Source organism: Mus caroli, unplaced genomic scaffold (genome assembly GCF_978045245.1).
Source record: "Mus caroli unplaced genomic scaffold, Mus_caroli_1 scaffold_1, whole genome shotgun sequence".
NCBI classification, from domain to species: Eukaryota; Metazoa; Chordata; class Mammalia; order Rodentia; family Muridae; genus Mus; species Mus caroli.
The window spans coordinates 40,003,878-40,019,187 of NW_028227256.1; the positions used below are offsets into that span (position 1 = coordinate 40,003,878).

The 15,310-nt window shown below is 45.2% G+C and overlaps 1 protein-coding gene across 1 annotated transcript; it reads left to right on the forward strand.

The window, feature by feature from the left end:
- Positions 1-282: 282 nt before the first annotated feature.
- On the forward strand, positions 283-1,504 carry Gpr45 (G protein-coupled receptor 45). The gene has a single exon (XM_085837064.1). The coding sequence runs from the start codon at positions 283-285 to the stop codon at positions 1,402-1,404; it is 1,122 nt and encodes a 373-aa protein (XP_085693190.1). The 3' UTR covers positions 1,405-1,504.
- Positions 1,505-15,310: the final 13,806 nt, after the last annotated feature.

Below are 15,310 nucleotides of genomic sequence, written 5' to 3' on the forward strand. Positions count from 1 at the left end.
AATATCTGATTCTTCTCTTTCTCTGCTTGTTTTAGGCTGTAGCATCCTAGGGAGCTGTGCAAGCCCATGGCTGCCACAGAAACAGGACAAGGATGTAACTGATGAATCACAAAACCCAGCTAGCACCTCCAAAGAAAGATTTCTCCCAACGACTCAAGAGCCCTAGAGATCCTGCCATATCGAATGAAAAGATGAAGTCAGCAAACAGAAAATGAAAGCCACCCAAGCGCTGGAGGGTTCCCTCGTAGCCACTTCTATCCAGGTCCTGAGTTTCTCTTCACCATGGCCTGTAACAGCACATCCATGGGGACTTACGAACATCTGCTGCTGAATGTGAGCAACACTTTGGACCCCGGGGCCACCCCACTGTCCGCACCGCTCAGGATCTCGCTGGCAATAATGATGCTCCTGATGATCGTGGTAGGATTCCTTGGCAACACGGTGGTCTGCATCATCGTATACCAGAGGCCAGCCATGCGTTCAGCCATCAACCTGCTGCTGGCCACCTTGGCCTTCTCCGACATCATGCTGTCTTTATGCTGCATGCCATTCACCGCCATCACCCTCATCACTGTTCGCTGGCACTTTGGGGACCACTTTTGTCGGCTTTCAGCTACTCTCTATTGGTTTTTTGTCCTAGAGGGCGTGGCCATCCTGCTCATCATTAGCGTGGACCGATTTCTCATCATCGTGCAGCGTCAGGACAAGCTGAACCCACGCAGGGCTAAGATGATCATCGCGGCCTCCTGGGTGCTGTCTTTCTGCATCTCTGCGCCCTCCTTCACTGGCTGGACGTTCATGGAGGTGCCTGCTCGAGCCCCACAGTGCGTGCTAGGCTACACTGAGTTCCCAGCTGAACGCGCCTATGTAGTGACACTGGTGGTGGCAGTGTTCTTTGCTCCCTTCGGCGTCATGTTGTGCTCCTATCTGTGCATCCTCAATACGGTGCGGAAGAACGCTGTCCGTGTCCACAACCAGTCGGACAGCCTGGACCTCAGACAGCTGACCGGGGCTGGCCTGAGACGTCTCAGGCGGCAGCAGCAGCAGGCCAGCCTGGACCTGAGTTTCAAAACCAAGGCCTTCACCACCATCCTCATCCTCTTCGTGGGCTTTTCGCTCTGCTGGCTGCCGCACTCAGTCTACAGCCTGCTGTCCGCGTTCAGCCGGCGGTTCTATTACAGCGCCTCCTTCTACACCACCAGCACATGCGTCCTGTGGCTCAGTTACCTCAAGTCTGTTTTCAACCCCATCGTCTACTGCTGGAGGATCAAGAAATTCCGCGAGGCCTGCATAGAGTTGCTTCCCCACACTTTCCAAATCCTCCCTAAAGTGCCTGAGCGGATCCAGAGGAAAATCCAGCCGAGCACCGTCTATGTGTGCAACGAAAACCAATCCGCTGTCTAGGGAGCAGGTCAGCACAGGCCAACAGTCCACTCAATTGGTCCCGGCTTAGACCCTGCTCCCTAGACTTTAGTTGTCTGCGTTTTGTGGTGACTACACAAGCACAAAGGTACTCATTTGTTACCAGGTGATCTGTGGCTTTCAATTTTCCAGTTTCCATAGATGAATTATGATTTTCTCTCTCTCAGAGAAACTATATATATATATATATATAGCTCTCATGGGAATTGGGGCTTGCAGAAGTAGGCCAGAAAGTGAGACGGGATGGGGAAAGCCAAAGGTGAAGCTGGCTGAAGGTGGGGCAAGAGGAGGATGTATCAATAGGGTATATCACTTTCATCCAACCCCCCCCCGCCCCACCCCCCTCCCGACTCCACATGGTCAGAAGTCCCTGGTGGCAGATTGTTGTGGCTATTGTTCACTTTGATGCCAGCATTCTTCAGAGTTGTGTCTGCAGGGCCTGGGTACAGCACAGAGGTCTTCATAATCTTCAACTGTGTGTTTCTGATCACGTAAAATTATCCTTTCTAGAAAGAAATCACCTTGGGTTTGGGATGTTCTTGAGGTCCCCAGTGTGGCAGGTGATGGTGGTGTCAGTGGCTCAAAGCTCAGAATGTACATTGTGACAGCTTAACTGAAATGAGGAATCCACCCAGACACTCACTCAGGCATGTGCCCACCCCTTACACATCCGGCTAGCCTGACAGTCCCTGTCTATCTGTTCCTGTCCCCTCTTTGGCCCCTTTGTTTGCATCCTTTCCAGTGTGCTAAGAACATTCCTAGTGTCCCTCGTCCACGGGGCAAATGTTTGTAGTGACTTGCTCTCAGAAGCAGGAGCAGCCAGTGGCCCTGGCTTTTGTTTACACATCTCTGGACAACCCAGAGCCTCGTGAGGCACCAAATCCACATTAGCAACAGAATTGCTATAGGGACAGAACAGACACCCCTCCCCAAAGTGGGGCTTATACCCATCCACCTCTGTTCCTCCTACCTCACTCATGTCCACTGCTGCTGCCAAATCCTCTTGCCCAGAACCTGATCCTGGGTGTGAAGTTACTTAGAGGAGACATGTACCCTACACTTGGCCACTATGCTTGTGGCCAGCTACCTGTCATGACAGCTTCCAGTGTAGGAAGAAGGCGAGTGAGTCCTGCACATCTGGGGCACAGCAGTGGGTCCATTGAGCTCTCTTTACAAAGTCAGATCTGAAGAGAGGGAGAAGTTCAGAGATTCTGATTCCAGGTCTGACTCTTATCAGGGACCAGTTAGTAATCTTGTTCACTTCATCTCCTACCGTCAGCCTCAGTTTACCCGTTTGTTAAAGGAGGAGGCAGGTCTACATGGCTTCAGTCCCCTACATTCTACACTTAACATTAGCCAAACGGCTAAGAAGTGACAAGTCCCCTGGGTTCTCTACTGGATGTTTTCTTCATGGGATCACCAGGTCCCATGCACTCATGTATTCACCCGTAGGTGGGCATTTATTAAGTGCCTGTTGGATGCAATGCACTGTGCAAGTGATAGTGGTAGAGAAAGGCTGGGTGGCACCCAAACTTAATTGATTTATCTCAGGAGTGTGAGAACTCAGCCCACTTTGCTCATTTCTTATCTCTCTCCAAGTCATACTCAGACGCTAGCTCCCTACTCTCTCACTCTCTGTGGTGATGGAGATAGTGCAGGAAGCTGGGGTGTGACGAGAACATAACTTATGTTAAGTTCAGCCCAGGGAAGTGTGTCTGTCAAGAAAACGACTGACCCGTTTCCATCAGAAAAGAGGGAAAGAGAGAGAAGATGGGACCAGTGTGTAGTTCATCAAAGCTGGTGCCACCAATCCTATGCCTCTCTCAGTGCCCCAGCAAGGAGAAGACTAGCCTCAGCTTCTATGGGTTAGGTTTGCAGGGCCCAATGGTGCCCGAGAGAATTGCCAGACCACTGTAGGGGGCAAGTGTATGGGCACCTCTCCTCCAGTGGTATTTTAGAGAATTTTTTCAGGAACCTTGAACAAAAAAAGAAATCACAAAACTGAATGATGGTACCAAAATTTACATCAATGTGTGTTATATGATATATGTTGGATAGTAATATATATGTTTCAAAGTAATAATTTTGTATATATTTTAAATAAAGTGTTATGGCTCTTTCAGTGTATAAAAGCATGTTTTTGCCATTTTTTTTGGTACCAAAACTATATAATAAGTCTGGAATCCTGTGCCCAGGATAGATAGGTATATTTATCAGTCTATTCAGGCTACACCTTTGACTATGTAATTACAAGCTATGCAAATACAGGTTTTATGGCTCTAGAATCTGGGAAGTCTAAAATCAAGACACCAGTTGATTTAGTGTCTGGAAAGGAATGGTCTCTTTATTCACAGGAGGTGCCTTGTTGCTGTGTCACATGGCAGAAGCAGAAGCAGAAGGGAGGTTGCAGGATCATATGCATTATTGTGGGTGTGCAGGTGTGTGTGTGTACACATGTGTGCGTGTATGCATGTGAAGGCCAGAGGTTGACAGTGGTTGCCTTTCTCTATCGCTTTCCACATAAATAAATAAATAAATAATTCTAATCCAATTCAGGAGAGTGGAGCCTGCCTGACCGAATCACCTCCCCCATAAACTCCTCTCTTAACACTATTACACTGGTGTAAAGTTTCGGTGTCAGAATTTGGAAAAAACTACTTTATAACTATAGCAATTCTAAAGGTGCAATGACCTCTCAAGGGTCTATACAGCCTGTGGGTAGCCAGCCAGACTGAAGCAGGCTGTGATGCTGAGAGGAGAGGAACTATTAGAGCCTCAGGTGTCTCAATGTCCAGGCTGCCGTTGATGGAGATCATGATGCTTTTGCTGAATCAGCAAGCAGCTTGTCTCGACTCTGACCGAAGCTTGCCACCTTCACTGTATGCTCAGAATTACCCATACTTTTAGGAACTTCTGTCTCCTGAGATTTGTAGTCATTTGTAGGATTTAACCCGGTCCTGGATTTCTGTGATCTATGACATCAGAGTGGCTACATACATGATTTTTATTTTCCTGTAAATGCCCAAGGAAGAGAAAGAGAACTTTCAGCCATAGAAGTAACTAATTGCCATCCCATGTAGATACGTGGGTCATGTGAAAGAGATGCAGCATTTGAGACACAAAGTCATATCTGAAAAGGGCCCTGGGACCAATCACTTTCAGATGGCCACAATTAGAGCTAGTCCGTCTCTTATATAAGTGTTGCAGTATTCACAGAACCAATACATACACTCCTGGATACTTCAAGGCATCTGTAGATGACTTAAGACCAAATGATGCACATACTGTACACATGCACAGCACACCACATTCTTCTTAAGAAACCATAGGGGGAAATCTGTACATATTAAGTACAAAAGATTTCAAATATTTTCCATCCATGGATGGTTGAATGCATGGATGTAGAACACAAAGATATTGTTCTAATTATAATGAATCATAAAAACCCATCATCTTTTTTCAATCTTTTTTGCATTTATTTGTGTATGTATGTATATATGTATACACACTATATAATATATACATATATAGAGAGATCTCTTTCATATATTAACATATTCATATATATGAGACAGAGAGGGGAAGAGAACGTATGTATGCACAGCATATGTTAAAGTTAAAGGACAATTTGTGAAGGTCCAGGTAATTGAACTTGAGTTGTCAGGCTCGGTGACAAGCACCTTTACCCACTGTCTCACAAGATCCTATCTTTTCATCTTCAATCTCTATTTTCACAGTTGAGGTAAAATACCAGCAAAGGCTCTGGGGCTAGAGAGATGGCTCGGCTAGTAAGAGTACTTACCAAGTAACCAAGTACCAAGTAACCAAGAGTACTTACCAAAGCTGGGTCCCCTGCTTTGGTTTCCAGCATCCACATGGAGACTTACATGTGTCCTTAACTCCAGTTCCAGGGGCTCCTGTGCCCTTGTCTGGTCTTCCCAGGCATCAGGTACACACAAAGTGTACATATATATACACAGGCAAGAAACTTGCACCCATTAATACACACAAATACATATTTTTTAAATCCAGCAAAGTTGTGAACATCAAAATGAGCAACGGGTATCTAGATCAGTTTCTTACTGTTTTTGAACCCTTTATATGTTTCCCCTGCACAACTCACAGAACAGGCTGTTTGGGACTCAGTGTAGGACCACCAGTGTTGTTCAGGCTGTGGGCACCATCATCCCTGCCATCTGTTGTTAGGAGGGGGCTTGACACTTGACATCAGGTCTGAATCCTATATAAAAACTTTAGTAACATGGAGGAAGTGCTCTAGACAGAGACAGTCTGTGTCCCGGGCCTCTCACTCCCTCAAATAAGTCAGAGAGCATCCTGACACCACAGCCATCATCTTAGAAATAAAGGGAATCTTACCAGGCAGAAAGCCTTGGTGAAGAGCAAGCAAAAGGTGAGGTGCATCTGGTAGAATCATCATTGTCTGGCATTCTCAATTCCCATCAACATAAAGAAGCAAATAGAAAGTATGTATTTACAGGATAGAGACCAAGGAAGGCCTGGTCCGTGGCAGGCACTGGGGTTTAGAAGTCATAATTGTTTCAGATGAACTGGGGCACCTGTTCCTTATCATGTCGTCCTTTTTATAGGCTAGGATAGAAGGTGGTTAGAGAAACAGGCTGTTAGATTTTTCTGAACTAAAATAAAACAGAAAGGGCTCTCCAATTAGAGTAGCATCTGGTTTGATTCGGTTTGGTACTGTCTACCTGGAGGTGACATCAGATTCCACAGTTTGGGGGCTCAGTTTCTAAGACCAGACAACCCCCATCCACACACTTCAAGTAACAGCACAAATAGTAGGCTGTCAGCTGAAGTGCATAATGGACTCTAAGCCAGAGTTCCCATAATTCCCTGCTAGGTGTGATTAATTTGGTACAGCAGCTCACAGAACCCGGGGAGCCATTTTGCTTCCTCCACTTATCCAGTTATTATAGAGTAAACTGCAAAGGGAACAGGTGGGCAGGTAGGTGGAAGAAATGAGTAGGTTTGAGGCCTGTGCTTCCCGCCCTCTCCAAGGTATAACCCTTCAGCAAAACTTTGCCAGGCTGCTCCTGAAGCCTGTATGCACCCATTCTCTGGTTTCTATGGAGGCTTCATTACAACCACGATCAATGTCATTGCTGGCCACCTGTGAAAAATTCTCTCGACTGCATTGGCTTCCCTGCTGACCAGTGCCACTCAAAAGCAACCTGGAGGTCCTAGCATACAGAAAGAAAGAAAGAAAGAAAGAAAGAAAGAAAGAAAGAAAGAAAGAAAGAAAGAAAGAAAGAAAGAAAGAAAGGGAAGAAAGAAAGACTCCTAAGATTCCTAGAGTGTGTATGCCAGAACCAGGGTCAGACCCCACAATGTCTCTGTGCTGTGTTACTTCATGGTTCTTGCCCTCATGTGGCCTAAGACTTCAAAGCATTAGTGGATGTCAAAGGGAAAGGTCTGCCTGACAGCCTCAGCTGCACCCCTTCACTCCACATACATCTCCACTGATGATGTATGGACTGATGGGAAGGTGGCACATCATTCCTCCACCTGGAGAAATCAGCTGCACGCGACACCAGCTTTTCTGAGAGCTGCTCTGAGGCCCACAGGACACCTGGGAAAATGTAAAAGCAGTAATAAGATGGGAACCATCATCTAGTGAATGGGAGGGCTGATATAGCAAAGAAAGCCAGCATTACAATGCCCTTTGGAAGCAGACATTATTATTAAAGGGTTAGGTACATAGGTAGTCATTCAGGCTGTTCCCTGGACCTCATTTCCCATTATCCTCTTCGAATTTATGGTTTGTAGGTGGTTTGAATATGCTTGGTCCAGGGAGTGGCACTGTCAGGAGGTGTGGCCTTGTTGGAGTGGGTGTGGCCTCGTTGGAGGAACCGTGTCACTGTTGGAATGGGCTTTGGGATTCTCCTCCTAGTTGCCTAAGGTTGCTTACTCCACTCCTGGCTTCCTAGCTGCCTGGAAGCCAGTCTTCTCCTGGCAGCCTTCAAATGAAGATGCAGAACTCTCAGTTCCTCCTGCGCCATGCCTCCTGGATGCTGCCATGCTTCTCACTGCCATGATAGCAATGGATTGAACCTCAACACCCATATGCAAGTCCCAATTCAATGTTGTCCTTGCTAAGAGTTGCCTTGGTTATGGTGTCTCCGTACAGCAGTGGAAACCCTAATTATGACAGTCTTCATGGTGTGAGCTAGTCAGCACCCCCAGCACGTTATGCTCCAGCGTATGGGGGAGGAACACGTATGGAGAGGCATGTGTGATAAATCAGTTCTTCATATAACCTGTCCTCCAGGGTCACACAATCACGGGTGATTCTCAAAAGGCTAAGAACTAGAGTGCTCTGCTGTGGGGCGACATGCCTAGGGATAGTTTGCTACCCCTTCAATAAAAGAGGAGATGTAGTGGACTCCCAACAGTATCTGTCAATGAACCCTACAATGGAAATGTAAACAAAAGATCCCAGAACACACAAGGATTTTAAAATCCTAAGCAAAATTTCATACAAGAGCCTTTGCTCTCGAAAAAATAAACATATCTCTATTACATCAATTGAAGAAGGTGGGCCCTCTTTACCCTAAGCCCTCAAAAGACATAGTCTTGTGTGTAATGACCTAAACTGCATGTATTTATGCCTGCCTGCAGTGAGGAGAAAGGGGAACATATTAAATTTCTCAGACAAACAATAGGAGAAATAAAAGTTAAGGTGGAATTTTGATACCATGTAAGGATGAACTTCACTAACGTAAAGGAAAAAGAAAACAATAAATACAAACCAACCGACAGAATCTAAGAAACTGACCATGTTGGAAGAAAAGGTTCGTTCAGCACTCCAGCAGCTGCATGATAGAGACTGGATGTTACTGACAGAGCGCTTGGCCGAGGGACCAGATCTCCAGGGTAGTTTAAACATTTAAGGAAAGGAAAGGTTTGAGTACCCTTGCCTTTGTCTCAGTGACTGGATTTTTTGCTAAAATATGCAATGTGTACGCAAATACACAAGGGCTGTGTGTCACTCTGAGCAAGTGACCCAGGATGCTACTGTAGTCTCCCAGATTCCCTCAAGTTCTCTGCCCTTCATCCCGGGAGAGATAAGGGCATAAGACACTCTGGAAAAAGGAGAGGTGCCAGAGAAAGGCATAGTCAAAGAAGGTACATGCAAGGACCACTGCGTAGCTCCATCAAACCTTCACTAGTCTCGTAAGAACAGAAAGGGGGCTTTGCTTTTTATAAGTATACCTCAAATATGATGTCAGCTGTAATGGTTAATCTTCATTGTCAACTGGACCGGATTCAGAGTCACCTGGGAACATGCTTTTTGGTGTGTCTGTGAAAGTGATAAACTAGGGCAGGAGGACTCTCCCTGACTGCGGATGACCCATCCTGAGGACTGGGCCCAGGACTCCTTAAAAAGGCGAGTCAGCCTAGGGAACACATCCATCCTGATCCACCCAGATTAGGCCACACTCATCACCATGCCTCCTCACCATGATGGACTATACCCTCAATCCAGGAGCCAAAATAAAACATTTATCTCTTCTTGTTAGGTATTTGGTCAAAGAAATGAAAGAAATAGCTAATACAACCCGGAATATACTCTAGTCCAGCCTTCCTTCCTCAGTGTGTAAACAAACACCTGCAGAGCCTCATGGCTGGTTAGGAAGAACAAATTACTTCCCCTATGGCTTCACGTTCCATCTCCACCCTCCTTGTGGCTGCCTCCAGGATCCACTGTCCATTTGCCAAACACTCCCTGGGAAAAAAACCCAACTGAGCCCATTTAGCATTTTTATCGGCAAGACTTGCTGCTCCTTATGCGCGGTCCTTGGGGGGATCTGTTTCCAGTTTCCTCCCTCATTGAAATGCTGCTGCCATAACTCCCCATTTCAGGACTTTGCCATGGTATCAGGGAGCCTTTGAATGGCTTATTACACCATGAAGGGAGGTCACTGCTCACCATGAAAGACAGGCAAACTGACCATTTTAGAAAATGCACAAGGCAAAGTGGAAAGCTTAAAAAAGAAAGAAAGAAAGAAATGCCTTCAACGGTGAACAGAATAAGGGAGAAACGTTATCTGAAACTCAGAGCTTTTCTCTCCCAAAGCTTTCAAATTACCTCTGGGATTTGATGGCCAGCTACCGAGAAAGCACTCGTTTCCCCCATGCTCAGATCTTGGGGTATCCTCTTAAGACTTGCTCAGGGGATTGTGGTCACTACTGGGTTTCCTCCCACCAGGTAAACAGAAGTCCTCTTGGCTGTCTTGTATGTTCTCCATATGAGGGTGCACCCACACTTTCTAAATCAATCACACCTCATTTGAGATTTCTGTTTGTGGGTCTCTTTCTCAATGTCTCGTTATCTGTTGCTATAGCCTTTGGTCTTTACAATTTATAAGGAAAGAGATGTAAGATGTATTAAGGCTTGTGGTTCTGAAAACTGGGAAGGCTAGAGGTATTGTTATAAGCATGGATATGTGTCCCAGATCCGTGTGTCTTGGGGGCGAGTTGCCTACCAAGACAAATAATTGCATTGGAGATAGACATTTATAAACAGAAATAGAGACAGAAAAGGAAACACTCCCTAGAATGGGTTTGTGAAGTGGGAAAGACATACATACACTCAGAATCACTGAACCATGAGGCTCATGACCCTTTATAGGTCATTCACATGGTATCCACATCTCTTGTATATTGTGAGACGTCTAGTACTAACCAATACTTAAATATCCTCCCCTCTCCACACACGTATAGCAGCTTTATTGGTATCCTCTCCCTGGGTAATATAATAAGCACCCTGGAAAGACCATAGCAGGCTAGGGACAGCTGACCTCTTCCGTCCATTGTTTATGAAGCAGCTCATTTTCCAGTATTTATGTAAACAGAAAATATCTGAGAACGACAACAGCGGGAGCAAATTAAGCTCACACAGGACAGACAGTGCCCTGCCTGCTTCTTGTGTTCACTTGCGTGAAATTACAGTGACGGGGCAGAGATAATGATGAGCTTACAGGATGCTCTCCCACTCGGCGTGCCCAGCCTCTATAATTAGATAACCTTTGCTTCTGTCTATTCCACAGAGATTACCCAGGACGTAGGCCTGCAAAGCAGGAGTGCAAACATTCCAGGAAATCTGCAGTTTCAGGCTCCCCATGGTGGCAGAAGAAGGAAACAGGCTGACTTTAACTTCCTTGGAAACTGTTCCTCAGCTCATAGGAGAGAGGGAGAGAGAGAGAGAGAGAGAAAGAGAGAGAGAGAGAGAGAGAGAGAGAGAGAGAGAGAAAGAGAGAGAGAGAGAGAGAGAGAGAGAGAGAGAGAGGATAATGGTACAATAGTCCTTCCCACCCCATCCCAGACCAGACCCAAGCCCCTCTATTTGTACTCTTCAAAATGTCAACTTTCACTCCCAACAAAATGAGGCAGAGAAATTCCCCCCGCCCCATCAAGCTGTCAGCACCCCTAGATGTCAGTGCCATGGAACAGTGGTGATCCATTCAAAGGTAAAAATGGGGGCTCATGGTAGCATCAGGGACATGACTAAGGATCTGAGAATGGGGCATGTCTTCCCTACCCACAAGACTGGCTGGTTGTACACAGAGAGAGGTTGAGGAAAATTATGGGAAACATAATATTCATTAGAAGATCTGCTTTGAAACCCACTCCCCTGCCTGTTTGATCATACACCAGGCCCATAGGCACCTGTCCCTATTCTTCCCTATAAGTAAGTTAGTCTGGCTCCAATTTCTGAATAGGCTTTGAAGATAAGCAATTGTCACATCTTAGATGGCTAGTTATTAAACATCTTGTGCTGAGTTTAAACCCATTCTGAAGGGCCTACACCAGACCACACATGAGCTTTGCTTATTACTGTGTTTTAATTACTTTATTCAGACAATAGAATATAGATGGACAATATCTAGATGGGTTGATAGAAAGTTATATTTTACATGCTTTTCTAGGTATAGAAAATAGAAACTCTAATACAATCTAATGATTTCTAATATAATAAATTCTCATTAAAATATATACATGTACATTGCCTGTGAATGCGTGCGTAACACAATATTTGTCTTAGGTTTTTCTATTGTTGAGATGAAACACCATGACCGAAAAAGCAAGTTTGGGAGGAAGGAGTTTTATTCAGCTTCTATTTCCACCTGGCTCAACACCAAAGGAAGTCAGGATGGGAACTCAAGAAGGGCTGGAACCTGGAGGCAGGAGCTGATGTAGAGGCCATGGAGGGATGCTGCTTACTGGCTTGCTCTCCATGATTTCCTCAGTCTGCTTTCTTATAGCACCCAGGACCTCCATCCCAGGGATGGCACTACCCACAATAGGCTGGGCCTTCTCCTATTGATCATTAGTTAAGAAAATGCCTTACAGCTAGATCTCATGGAGGCATTTCCTCAACGGAGGCTCTTTTCTCTCTGATGACTTTAGTTTGTGTCCAGTTGATGCACAACACCAGGCAATACACTATTTAAAAACCATGAAATGGACTGTCGATTTGCTTTTAAGAAGGAATTGTCATGCATGCATGTATGCTACAATAGTCTAAATGAGTTCAGTCATGGAAGGGAACTGCAGACTTTGACATAGTTAGGCTACCTGTGTTGTTGGAAACACAGAAGCAGGAAGAAGAGTGTGGTTGCCGGATCCAGGGAAAAGTGAAATGGGAAGTTATTGTACTTCACTGAACACAGAATCTCAGAAATTAGGAAAAAGCAGAATTGGATGTTGGTAATGGTTGCGTAACAGACAATGTGCCACTGAAAGGTATTCCTTACAAGTGGCTGATTGGGCTGGAGAGATGAATCAAATGTGAAGAGCACCGACTGCTCTTTCAGAGGACCCAGGTTCAATTTACAGCACCACATGGCAGCTTATAATCAACTGTAACTCCTGTCCCAGGGGAACTAACACTGTCTTCTGGCCTCTGTAGGCACTGCATGGATATGGTGCTGAGACATACATGCAGGCAAAATACTCCTACACATAAATATAAAACAAAATGGAAGAAGAAAGTGGTTGGAAGGTTGGTACAATAGCTGGGTGGTTGAAAGTGATTGCTGCCAAGCATGACGGTCTGATAGTCCAGAACCTGTATGATGGGAGGAGAATTGACCCCCTTGAGTTGTCCTCTGTCCTGCTCTAGTAAAAACAAAAATAGTGTTTACAATGCTCTGATTTATGGATTGTATGTTTACAGTTTGAAGAGGAACACTTTTTAAATGTAGTAACATTGGTAGTACTTTTTTTTACTGCTTTTCTTTAGGGCACAATACCGATTTCTTGACATGGTTTATTCATATAAAATAAGTATTCTCTGGTAAATTATTTGACGTCAGAAGAAACTGTTTTCAGGGCTGCACATTATTATGCAAACAACCAAGAAACGCTTTCTTGTCCTCTAATTCCCAAGAAAGCAAAAGTTTAGCATTTGGTGATACATATTTATAAGCTTCAGTCAATGGTGGCCTGCAAATCAGCAATGTATTGAAACAATTTAGAGTGGATTTGGGGGCTTTCCTGTAACATCCTGACTACAGAGGTGGGAGGGAAGGACACTGGGCAGCCTGCCCCTAATCCCCAATTCTATCATGTGCATCAACTGATCCAGGAAAATCAAAAATGTTTGTGTTGACCACTGAGGGTAAGTCAGCTTAATCATAGGCAATGAAGGCCAGGTCATCTAGCTCGTATTCCTGAGATCTGGCTGGAATTTTTCTGCTGAGCTTAGGAAGAACGCAGATAGAATCTGAAGGGGGAAAATTACTATCTCAAGTAAGACAAATGGAAAATGTTCCATAAAGATGACCATGGTGGTGAAGAACTCAAAGAAGCTAGAGACAAAGCAAAATGCTTCTTAGCACAGACTAGAGGACAGGAGCAACTGAACACCAGACAACAGAGCTAGAGCCCCCGTGGGTGGCTATGGGGTCACTTTCCTGTGCAGTGAGCATGAAGTGAGATGTGGGAGTCCTGACATCCCATAGGGTCAGGCACACCACAGCTCCAGACAGGCTGCTGCTGAGCAGGATTTGTGTGCTGGGTGCTGCCGCAGCTCCCTAAGCCCTGGAGGGCAACATTGAGTGGTGAAGGCCGAGTCACAGCAATTACCTTACCCTGATTCCTTTGCTCAGAAAGTTAACACTTGAAGGGACCTTGGATACTACCCAGCTCTACCCCGTGATCATGGATGAGACCCCAAGGTTCAGGGAAAGTGTCCGAGGCAGCATCTTTTTGATAAAGTCACACTCATCTCACTAGCTGTGTATTGCTTTCTAATTCTTTCTTGCCATGTGATCTCATTTAGCTAATTTACAACTCTAGGCTGCAGACTGAATTATAGCTATTTGTTTCCCTTCCCTGGTTGCAAGCTAAAGGAAAGCAGGCGTCATTAATTCAGTGCTTTTCTCCAAACGGCATGTTAACAAGCTTTTAGATGGTGTTCTAGCCACTGAGCTTTTCTGAGGAGGTGAAAGGGTCTCTGATCCATATGGTTTAGATTCTTGCAGGTTTTCATTTCGAACGCTAAGGTTGACAGATCCGCTAGGAGCAAATGGGGTGTTAGTTAATATCTAATTACTCCTAACACAAGTCACAGCCCATTTAACTGAGGCAGACACCAGTCTTTGCCTCCTCAAGATTCATTTAGAACAATTCACGTTTCCTCTGCCTTATCTCTTGTCTTTGTAGTAATTCCACAATTCGGTGTGAATGCTGCCTTTTTTTCCCCAGACTAGCCTCCATCTAGCTTGGTTTCCACCATATCTTGCTTTTTTTTTTTTTTTTTAAACTAATATACTAATACATACTAGGATACCAGTATATGTCATTAAAAATAATTTAAAAAAAAAAAAACAGCTGTGGCCTCACTTCTCTAAACAGCACCCGTGGTAGTTCAAGTAACAGTGACCTCAGGTTAGTTTTTTTGTGTGTCTTTACTTGGCAGAATTTGCAGGCTGGGAGCATCCTGATGACCTAGTGTCAAACTAAAATCACCAGAACACTATCCCAGTTTTCCTGTTTGAAATCTGTGCCATGGCAGCTCGCCTCACTTGCTGATGTGAGATTTACCCATCTACCTAACAGCAGGGTTAGAAGAATCAGGAAGAACCTTGCAGTAACAAGTCCCTCCTTTTCTCAGGAGCTGGAAGCTATGAGAGACTAGTGGCATTCGACAGCTTTGCTCAAAGACCTACTGTAACCATTTTGGGGGAGGGGTGGTTGATTTGAAAAAAAAAATGGTGTACTCATGTGTGTTGGAAGTGCATGGGGCAAGAGGATGATCTCATGTGTCCATTCTATGACTTTCCTTCTTTATACCCTGGCAGACAGGGTCTCTCATTGAGCCTGGAGCAATGTTGTCTCTGCCCTCCATATCTCTGGGCTTCTAGGCCAACTTCTCGTGGTTTTCAACATGGGTTCTGGGATTGTGAATCAGGTTCTCATTCATGCTTTGCAGCAAGCACTCCTACCCGGTGAAGCATCTCTTCACCCCAAGAAAGTAGAAAGTCTGTTTATATTTCTGGAATGTGTTCAGGATTTGGAATGCAGGAGCATTTGGCTCCAAGGACAATGAGTTGTCACCCAGAATCTTCGTTCACAAGGCCTCAGTGCCTTGTTCATCTGAAGGCATGGCGTATACAGGAGTGCCCTAAGAATAAGCCGAAGATAAATGCTGAGGTAGAGTTTAAAATCCAGCCAAGTGGTAGAAGAGCCCAAGGGGCAGCTGCAGCTGCCACCGGCACATCCATGGGCACAGGGAAAATCAGAGTACAGCTGGATTCCAGAGGTCCTTAGAGCGAGGCAGTATCTGTGGGAACCAGTACTTCAGCAATGTAGTGTTTATTTTTTTTAAAAAATGACCCAAGAAAAG